Below are 11,380 nucleotides of genomic sequence, written 5' to 3' on the forward strand. Positions count from 1 at the left end.
GAAATGGTCCAAAGTGTGGCTTCATATCACAAAGTAAAATGACAACATTGCTTCTTGTAAATATGCTCAGAGCGTTGGAACACCCCGGGGTGGTCTCTGGTCCTTCTGACATTCAGAGCTAATAACTAACCCTAATAACCCTAACCTTAACCCTAATAACCATAACTTAACCCTAACTTAACCCTAATAACCCTAACTTAACCCTAACTTAACCCTAATAACCCTAACTTAACCCTAATAACCCTAACTTAACCCTAATAACCCTAACTTAACCCTAATAACCCTAACTTAACCCTAATAATCCTAACTTAACCCTAATAACCCTAACCTTAACCCTAATAACCCTAACTTAACCCTAATAACCCTAACTTAACCCTAATAATCCTAACTTAACCCTAATAACCCTAACCTTAACCCTAATAACCCTAACTTAACCCTAATAACCCTAACTTAACCCTAATAACCCTAACCTTAACCCTAATCACCCTAACCATAACCCTAACTTAACCCTAATAACCCTAACCTTAACCCTAATAACCCTAACCTTAACCCTAATCACCCTAACCTTAACCCTAATGACCCTAACCTTAACCCTAATAACCCTAACCTTAACCCTTATAACCCTAACCTTAACCCTAATAACCCTAACCTTAACCCTAATAACCCTAACCTTAACGTTAATAACCCTAACCTTAACCCTAATGACCCTAACCTTAACCCTAATAACCCTAATGACCCTAACCTTAACCACCCTAATAACCCTAACCGTAACCCTAGTAACACTAACCTTAACCCTAACCACCCTAATAACCCTAACCTTAACCCTAATCACCCAATCCATTGCGTTGCAGAGTATTTCAAAGAGTCACAGAGATTTAATTATTGATTTATTTCCCCACCCGACACGATGACAACGTCAAGCTTGTATCATGACTTCAAGAGTCAGACGTCGCTATGGAGATCTTTTCAGCAATGCTCAGTGTGTGTGTGTGTGTGTGGGGGGGGGGGAACAGAACAACACAACAAGGTTGTAAGATCATTAGTGGTTTATTTGTGTTCAGACAGAGGAGCCTGAGGAGGCTGGCTAGCTGGCAGGCAACAACCTCCATCACCGTAGCAACTAGAGCCCTATAAACATGCTGCACATGACTCTACTCTGAGGGGAGGGGAGGGGAGGGGGGAGAGGAAGAGAGGAGAGGAGAGGGGAGAGAGGAGGAGAGGAGAAGAGAGGAGGGGAGAGGGGAGAGGGGGAGGAGAGGGGGGGAGAGGGGAGAGAGGAGGAGAGGAGAGGGGAGGAGAGGAGGAGAGGAGAGGAGAAGAGAGGAGGAGAGAGGGGGAGAGGAGGAGAGGAGAGGGGAGGAGAGGTGAAGAGAGAGGGGGAGAGGAGAGAGGAGGGGAGAGGAGAGAGGGGGAGAGGAGAAGAGAGGAGGGGAGAGGAGAGAGGGGGAGAGGGGTTGAGGGGAGAGGAGAAGAGAGGAGGGGAGAGGGGAGAGAGGAGGGGGAGAGGGGGGCCTACCCTGATACATCTGCTGACTCTTATTATCATAGTGAACAGCACCACAACGTAAATAACACCTCTATTTGGTTGGTCCCTTCATGAACATAGAGAGATATAGAAACTGTATATAGATGAATAGATAGATGACTATAGACGGAAAAATATAGATGAATATAGACAGAGATAGTTCACACTACTAAGTGGTGCATTATCTGACAGAAGTGCAGGGGTGCCAATATGTTTATCCATGACTGTATTTATAGATGACTGTATATATAGATGACTGTATATATAGATGACTGTATATATAGATGACTGTATATATAGATGGCTGTATAAAAAGATGCATATTCATAAACAATATTGTTGATTCTGTGATTGATTCTGTGATCGATTATGTGATTGATTCTGTGATTCAGTGATTGATCACTTGATCACAGTGACTATTGATCATAATATCACCTCTGTATTATAACTATTATAACTATACATGTATAACATACATATATAATATTATAACTAGTATAAACATGTATAATATACATATATAATATTATAACTGTGAGGTCGCTCCTCTACGTTCTACAGCCGGGCCAGGATGTGTTTGACCAATCGCTGCAGGTCCTGAGTGCGGAGGCGGGTCGTCTCCAGCACCTCCTCGTGATTGGCCCGGTCCTGGCTGGCGTAGTCCGTGACCACCTTGTTGGTGATGAGTGACAGGCCGAGGACCCGCATTCCACAGTGACGTGCAACCACCACCTCAGGGACCGTGCTCATCCCTGCACAGGAACACAGTGTCAGAGAGACAGACAGGCAGACACTGTTAGGGCTTTCACACAAACCCCTTCTGGGTCTTCACAGCCTAGAATATGACACGCCCACTGACAACGTCACCCTTCTACTTCTTGGTTCCCGCTGAGAACCAACTTTTCAAGCTCCGAAGCAATTTATTTCTGGTCTGAACGCGCCGGCCGGTTCCAGACATGGTTCGCGAACGCGAACCGGAACGGTTCCTTGGTGGTGTGAAAGCCCTAACAGACAGACAGCCAGCCAGGCAGACAGACAGACAGGCAGGCAGACAGGCAGGCAGGCAGGCAGACAGGCGGACAGACAGACAGGCAGACAGACAGGTAGACAGCAGACAGACAGATAGAGAGGCAGACAGACACACAGACAGACAAGCAGGCAGACAGACAGACAGGCAGACACACAGACAGACAGACAGGCAGACAGACATACAGACAGACAGGCAGGCAGACACACAGGCAGACAGACTCACTGACAGACAGACAGACAGGTACTGACCCACTGCGTCCGCCCCCAGGATCTGCAGCGCCCTGCACTCAGCGATGGTCTCGAAGGTGGGCCCGGCCAGCATGCAGTAGACGCCGTGCTGCAGGAAGGAGCTGCAGCCCTGCTCCTCCGCCACCTCCCGGGCCAGGCCACTCAGCGCTCGGTCGTACGCGTCTGACATGCACGGGAACCGCACGCCGAACCTGACACGCACACGCACACACACACACACACACACACACAGGGGTCAGTACCTGTCGGTCTGCCTGCCTGTATCGAGCAACATAGCAGTACCTGCAATCTCACACGCCATATCGGGAAGAGCAGCGCTTGAATACAGCTGCAGTAACATTTATCTATTTATATTCTGTATGTATCTATATTTTTGAACAAAATGTTTTCATTACTATCCTTATTTTTCTGTATTGTTAATGCTGTATGTAAAGCACTTTGAATTGCCCCTGTTGTATGAAATGTGCTATACAAATAAACTTGCCTTGCCTTGCCTTACACACACACACACGAACACACACATACAGGGGTTATGTCACCTAACACACACACACACAGGGGTTATGTCACCTAAAACACACACACAGAGTGTGTTCGTGCGTGTGTGTGTACGTTTCAGTGTGTGTGCGCATGTGTGCTGTGCGTGCGTGTGTGTTTCAGTGTGTGCATGTGGGTGTGCGCACGTGTGTGTGTGTGTGTGTTTCAGTGTGTGCATATGTGTGTGTGTGTGTGCATGTGGGTGTGCACACATGTGGGTGTGTTTCAGTGTGTGTGTGTGTGTGTGTGTGTGTTTCTGTGTGTGTGTGTGTCCCACCTCTCGTCGTTGACGCCACACAGGGGGTTCTGCCCAGCGAAGCCCGGCATGTTGATGTGGTCCTTGATCAACATGATGTCTCCCACCTTGAAGCTGCTGCTCAGCCCTCCCGCAGCGTTGGTCACGATCAGGGTCTCTACGCCCAGCAGGAAGAACACCCGCACAGGGTACGTTACCTAGGAGACAGGACACTATGTTACCAAGGCGACAGGACACTACGTGACTACATTACCTAGATGACAGGACACTATGTCACCTAATAATAATAATAATAATATTAATAATACATAAGACTTATATAGCGCTTTTCTAGACACTCAAAGACGCTTTACAAACTGAAAAGATTGTAGTAGTAATAATAAAAAGAAACAAACAAACAAACAAACAAAAACTACAGGGGCCTAATTAAGGTAGTGCTGGGGACACATGGGAAGGGGAGGGTTAACTGGTGAAGGCGAGCTTGAAGAGGTGGGTTTTGAGGGCCCGTTTAAATGTTGGCAGGGTGTTGGCCTGTCTGATGTGTCTCCCTTGGTCCTCCATTTCTACCTGCACTAGCCTCCCCTGGTCCTCCATTTCTACCTCCTCCCACCTCCCCTGGCCTCCATTTCTACCTCCTCCAGCCTCCCCTGGTCATCCATTTCTACCTCCACCAGCCTCCCCCTGGTCCTCCATTTCTACCTGCACCAGCCTCCCCCTGGTCCTCCATTTCTACCTGCACCAGCCTCCCCCTGGTCCTCCATTTCTACCTGCACCAGCCGCCCCCTGGTCCTCCATTTCTACCTGCACCAGCCTCCCCCTGGTCCTCCATTTCTACCTTCGCCAGCCTCCCCCTGGTCCTCCATTTCTACCTGCACCAGCCTCCCCCTGGTCCTCCATTTCTACCTCCGCCAGCCTCCCCCTGGTCCTCCATTTCTACCTCCACCAGCCTCCCCCGGTGTCACATAACTCCAGCTGTTCTGACAGGAGCGCTACAGCAGGGGTCAAAGGTCAGCTAAACACACCGACACAGCACAACCTCTCCATAAAGGTCAACCTGGTGCATTATGGGTCTGAAACAAAGACGTCCACGTTGTACACACTAACCACCTCTCCACGGCAACAACACACACACACACACACACACAGAGAGGGAGAGAGAGGGAAAGAGAGAGAGAGCGAGAGGGAGAAAGAGTGAGAGAGAGAAGGATAGAGAGAGAGGGAGAAAGAGAGAGAGAGAGGTAGAAAGAGAGGGAAAAAGTCAGAGAGAGAGGGAGAGAGAGATGGAGAGAGGGAAAGAGACAGAGAGAGACAGACGGAAAGAGAGGGAAAGAGAGAGGGACAGAGAGGGAAAGAGTGAGAGAGAGAGGGAGAAAAAGAGGGAAAGAGTGAGAGAGAGAAAGGGAGAGAGGGAAAGAGAGAGGGAGAGAGACAGAGAGAGAGAGAGACAGAAAGAGAGAGCTCTGGGATTCCCATGGCGACCCTCACCGTGGCGATGTCGTAGCCCTCATAGAAGTGGAAGCGTCCCTGCATGCAGACACACTGCTGCCCCTGCAGCTCCCCGAACACCAGCTGCCCTGCATGGCCCTGCACTGGAGCACACACACACAGTCAGGAACACACACATACACACAGTCAGGAACACACGCACACACATACACACACACACACACATACTCACACAGTCAGGAACACACGCACGCACACACATACACACACACACACACACAGTCAGGAACGCGCACACACACACAGTCAGGAACACACACACTCGCACGCACACACACACACACACACACAGTCAGGAACACACACACACAGTCAGAAATACACACACACACACACCATACACATACACACACACCACACACACGCACACACACACACACACCTGTGGTACCTGTGTGGGGGGAGGGGAGGATGTCCTTGTACAGGAATGTGTGGGGGAGGTTAGGTACAGGTGTGTGTGTGTGTGTGTGGGGGGGGGTACAGGTGTTAGGTATATGTGTGTGTGTGCGGGGGGGGGGGGGGGGGGGAGTCCTTGTAGAGGAAGGTGTTAGTTGCGTACCTGTGCTCCGGTGGAAGTGGGGTAAGTCCTTGTAGGAAGGTGTTAGTTGTGGGGGGGGGGGGGTATAGGTACAGGTGTGTGTGTGTAGGGGGTACAGGGGTACAGCTACAGGGGGGGGGGTACAGGTACAGGTGTTAGGTGTGTGTGGGGGGGGGGTACAGGAGGGGGTAGGTACCTGTGCTCCTGGGGAAGCGGGGTATGTCCTTGTAGAGGAAGGTGTTCTTGTGCTCCAGCAGGTCGGCCAGCCCCCCCAGTCCAGAGCCACATATTATGGCCACCTTGGGCCGATGACACGTGTTGGCCAGCAGCCAATCAGCTGTCTCCCTGTATTCCTCATACCTGTAGCTGAGGGGGGGGTGAGGGGTGGTGTCAAACACAGGTGATGGGTCAGGTCAGGGGTCAGGGGGTAAAGAGGAGGGTGGTTAAGGAGGGTGACACCAAGAACTGACCATCATGGACAATCCATCCCATCCCCTACATGACACTGTGGCAGAGTAGAGAAGCTCCTTTAGCAACAGACTCTTACAACCATGATGCAATAAGGAGCACTATAGGAGATCTTTTAAACCACTAAGGAGCGCTATAGGAGATCTTTACAATCACTAAGGAGCGTTATAGGAGATCTTTACAACCACGCTGCACTAAGGAGCGCTATAGGAGATCTTTACAACCATTAAGGAGCGCTATAGGAGATCTTTACAACCACGCTGCACTAAGGAGCGCTATAGGAGATCTTTACAACCACGCTGCACTAAGGAGCGCTATAGGAGATCTTTACAACCACGCTGCACTAAGGAGCGCTATAGGAGATCTTTACAACCACGCTGCACTAAGGAGCGCTATAGGAGATCTTTACAACCACGCTGGACAAAGAAGCGCTATAGGAGATCTTTACAACCACGCTGGACAAAGAAGCGCTATAGGAGATCTTTATAATCACGCTGCGCTATAGGAGATCTTTACAACCATGCTGCACTAAGGAGCGCTATAGGAGATCTTTATAATCACGCTGCACTATAGGAGCACTATAGGAGTTATTTTCTCCTCTCTATCTATTTATCTTCATTGGTATGGGTAATGGCAAGGGTACCTAGACAGGTAAACTAGACAAATGTGTTTGCCCCTCACAGCCAGTAGGGGGTAGGTAGGTCAGTGGCCTCCCTCTCTCTCTCTCTCTCTCTCTCTCTCTCTCTCTCTCTCTCTCTCTCTCTCTCTCTCTCTCTCTCTCTCTCTCCCTCTTTCCCTATCTCTATCCCTCTCTCTCTTTGTCTCTCTCTCTCTTTTTCTCTCTCTCCCTTTCCCTCTATGCCTCTCTCTCTGCCTCTGTCTCTCTCTCTTTCCCTCTCTCTCTCTCTCTCCCTCTGTGTGTGTGTGTGTGTGTGTGTGTGTGTGTGTGTGTGTGTGTGTGTACATGTTCCAGTGTTGCTCTAGATCTGTGGGACAGCATTATACAGCATTTTTGAATTGTGACAGTTGGACAATCCTGTCTGGTAATGAGAGACCCCCCCATCTCTCTGTCTCCAACATATATCTCTTCTATTATTCTCTCTCTTTCTTTCTTTCTCTCTCCCCTGTTCTCTCTCTCTCCATCTCTTTCTCCTATTCTCTCTCTCTCTCCCCCTGTTCTCTCCCCTGTTCTCTCCCCCATCTCTCTCTCTCCTCTGTTATCTCTCTCTCTCTCCCCCATGTTCTCTCTCTCTCCCCTATTGTCTCTCTCTCTCTTTCTCCCCTGTTCTCTCTCTCTCTCTCTCCCCTGCCCCCCCCCCCCCATCTCTCTCTCTGTCTCCCTCTCTCTCTATCCCCTGCACTCACTCTCGCGCACACACAACAACAAATACATACATATTAGATTAGATCCGTATAGCCATTAAAGTAGTAATAGCCATCAGTATTGGCATTGTCATCATAGTATTGGCATTCTTCAGTAGTATCCCAACTATAGTTCCACAATTCCTTTTTTTCCTTTCTGGGTCTCCAGAGGATAAGTTGGAAGTCGCAGACAGGAATAGAACATTTAATCTGCATGACAAGACTGTGAGACTAGTGACAACCTGTAAGCCTGCACACTAGAGACTAGTGACAACCTGTAAGCCTGCACCCTAACCCTAACTGTCTCTGGGATCTGACCAGTAATAAAACGCTGTTCCTCATTCTCAACTGTCAATTATAAATAAACCCCGAGTTTACATATGAGCAGGAATGGTTTTATAGGTTTATTATTGATACATGTCGACGTAAGCGCTGCTGTTTCGGAAAAACAGCAGTCATAAAGAGTCAGCGAATGGGGTGCGCTGTAGCAGGATGGGACGGGACGAGTACAACACTCGACCCGATTGGCTGAGGCTCCCTAGCGACGGGAGCTGTCCGTGGTGCTGCTCTCAGCACTTCTCTTTCACACACACTCACACACACACACTCACACTCACACACACACACACACACACACACACACACACACACACACACACACACACTCACACACACACATACACACACACACACACACACACGCACACACACACACACACACACACACACACACACACCCCAGGTCAGCCTCGTTGAACAGACACAATGCACCACTCACTTTGCATTTCCTCACAAAAAGCGCCGGCAGCAAGCCGCGTTCACGATGCTCGTGCACGTAGGCTACCCGCTGTTCCCGTGAAACCGGTTTGTCTCTTTAAGCCGAGCCACGGTTGTCGCGTTCCCCACGTTACGGTTACGGTACATTCATAATAATAATAATAATAATAATAATAATAATAATAATAATAATAATAATAATAATAATAATAATGACCATTATTTGGATAGCACTTTTCCTGCAAACGTTGCAGCTCAAAGTGCTTTAATCATGATATAAATCATCATTTAATCATTTAGACATTTAAAGGCAATCTGGGTGCATAAAATGAGAATGCAGCATCACCAAATCTCTTCTTATGTACATGTGGTACACAGAGGAAGCCAGCGTCAGAAGACCTCTATAGCGTGCTGCTGTTGATAACAGGACACCCATTAAACCGGCACGCAGGGCATCATTTCTCTCCGGTAAAAACACACCGAGGTCTTACCAGCACGGGCTTGAGGGTGAACCGTTCATGTCTGATGACGATAGGAGGCTGGAGCACCGGTAGAAACGGGGCCGTAGCGGTGGTGTGTGACCTAGGTCCTACAGCACGGCGTCAGCTGCAGTTGTAGCGATCCACGGTAAACCGGAGGTGGAGGTTTCCACCGCGACTGACGTAGGGGAGGGGGGGAGGGGGTGACGTGACGGAGGAGAGGCTCGTGTCCTGATCCGGTTAGTTCTGTCTGACCGGGCGGCGCACTGACCCGTGCTCGCGGAGGACCGGAGGAATGAGTGACACAGCGCTCCGCACACACACGCACGCACGCACACACACACACACACACACACACACACACACACACACACACACACACACACACACACACACACACTCACTCACAGAAAGTCTTACTAAAATGACTGACTCATAGTGAAACTATAATATAGTTATATTATAACTATATAACTATGTAACTATATAACTTTAGCGCTTTGTAGCTCCTACTACCATACATGCCTTACTATCACTATCATTGTCAAACAAAAAAACTGATCAGAAATATTGGTGTAATTCTAGACTCTATCTAACTATTGTCTTATTGAATGTTTTATCTATTTACTTCTTATATTTGCTTTTATTCATTGTCATTTTTACTTTCTTACTATGTTCCTCTTGCTGTATTTTTTATTCTGTAAAGCACTTTGAATTGCCCCTGTTGTATAAAATGTGCTATACAAATAAACTTGCCTTGCCTTGCCTTTTATATGATGTTCTTATATCATGTTTATATCACTATTTGCACCTCTGGTTAGATGCTAAACTGCATTTGGTTGCTGACTCTGCAATGACAATAAAGGTGATCTAATCTGATCTAACTATACAGCATCTTGGAAATAAACAGTTTATTGCGGAATTGCGGAACACACACACTCTTGACACTTGTTAAAACCTGAATCTCCAAATTGTCTCTTCTGAATCTCCAAATTGTCACTCCAAAAACATGTGGAAAACTCCTCAAAGTCAATATGAAGACCAGCAGACAGGCGAGGCAGTCAGAGACAGACTAACAGGGTCAGACAGACTAACAGGGTCAGACAGACTAACAGGGTCAGACAGACTAACAGGGCCAGACAGACTAACAGGGTCAGACAGACTAACAGGGTCAGACAGACTAACAGGTCAGACAGACTAACAGGTCAGACAGACTAACAGGGTCAGACAGACTAACAGGGTCAGACAGACTAACAGGGTCAGACAGACTAACAGGTCAGACAGACTAACAGGGTCAGACAGACTAACAGAGTCAGACAGACTAACAGAGTCAGACAGACTAACAGGGTCAGACAGACTAACAGGGTCAGACAGACTAACAGGGTCAGACAGACTAACAGGTCAGACAGACTAACAGGTCAGACAGACTAACAGGGTCAGACAGACTAACAGGTCAGACTAACAGGGTCAGACAGACTAACAGGGTCAGACAGACTAACAGGGTCAGACAGACTAACAGGGTCAGACTAACAGGTCAGACAGACTAACAGGGTCAGACAGACTAACAGGTCAGACAGACTAACAGAGTCAGACAGACTAACAGGGTCAGACAGACTAACAGGGTCAGACAGACTAACAGGGTCAGACTAACAGGGTCAGACAGACTAACAGGTCAGACAGACTAACAGGGTCAGACAGACTAACAGGGTCAGACAGACTAACAGGGTCAGACAGACTAACAGGGTCAGACAGACTAACAGGTCAGACAGACTAACAGGTCAGACAGACTAACAGGTCAGACAGACTAACAGGGTCAGACAGACTAACAGGTCAGACTAACAGGGTCAGACAGACTAACAGGGTCAGACAGACTAACAGGGTCAGACAGACTAACAGGGTCAGACTAACAGGTCAGACAGACTAACAGGGTCAGACAGACTAACAGGTCAGACAGACTAAAAGGGTCAGACAGACTAACAGGGTCAGACAGACTAACAGGATCAGACAGACTAACATGGTCAGACTAACAGGGTCAGACAGACTAACAGGTCAGACAGACTAACAGGGTCAGACAGACTAACAGGGTCAGACAGACTAACAGGGTCAGACAGACTAACAGGTCAGACAGACTAACAGGGTCAGACAGACTAACAGGTCAGACAGACTAACAGGGTCAGACAGACTAACAGGTCAGACAGACTAACAGATCAGACAGACTAACAGGGTCAGACAGACTAACAGGTCAGACAGACTAACAGGGTCAGACAGACTAACAGGGTCAGACAGACTAACAGGGTCAGACAGACTAACAGGGTCAGACAGACTAACAAAGTCAGACAGACTAACAGGTCAGACAGACTAACAGGGTCAGACAGACTAACAGGTCAGACAGACTAACAGGTCAGACAGACTAACAGGGTCAGACAGACTAACAGGGTCAGACAGACTAACAGGTCAGACTAACAGGGTCAGACAGACTAACAGGTCAGACAGACTAACAGGTCAGACAGAGTAACAGGTCAGACAGACTAACAGGGTCAGACAGAGTCAGACAGACTAACAGGTCAGACAGACTAACAGGGTCAGACTAACAGGGTCAGACAGACTAACAGGGTCAGACTAACAGGTCAGACAGACTAACAGAGTCAGACAGG

The 11,380-nt window shown here is 48.3% G+C and overlaps 1 protein-coding gene across 1 annotated transcript; it reads right to left on the reverse strand.

The window, feature by feature from the left end:
- Positions 1–2,080: 2,080 nt before the first annotated feature.
- pnp6 (purine nucleoside phosphorylase 6) lies at positions 2,081–8,767 on the reverse strand (the record flags this gene model as incomplete). The annotated part of the gene is made up of 6 exons (XM_080539538.1): positions 2,081–2,277; positions 2,804–2,994; positions 3,618–3,793; positions 5,082–5,185; positions 5,837–6,006; positions 8,739–8,767. 6 exons carry the CDS (start codon positions 8,765–8,767, stop codon positions 2,081–2,083), a joined length of 867 nt encoding a protein of 288 aa, XP_080395664.1.
- Between the last annotated feature and the right edge of the window lie 2,613 nt (positions 8,768–11,380).

Source organism: Nansenia antarctica (genome assembly GCF_963989245.1).
Source record: "Nansenia antarctica genome assembly, chromosome: 9".
NCBI classification, from domain to species: domain Eukaryota; kingdom Metazoa; phylum Chordata; class Actinopteri; order Argentiniformes; family Microstomatidae; genus Nansenia; species Nansenia antarctica.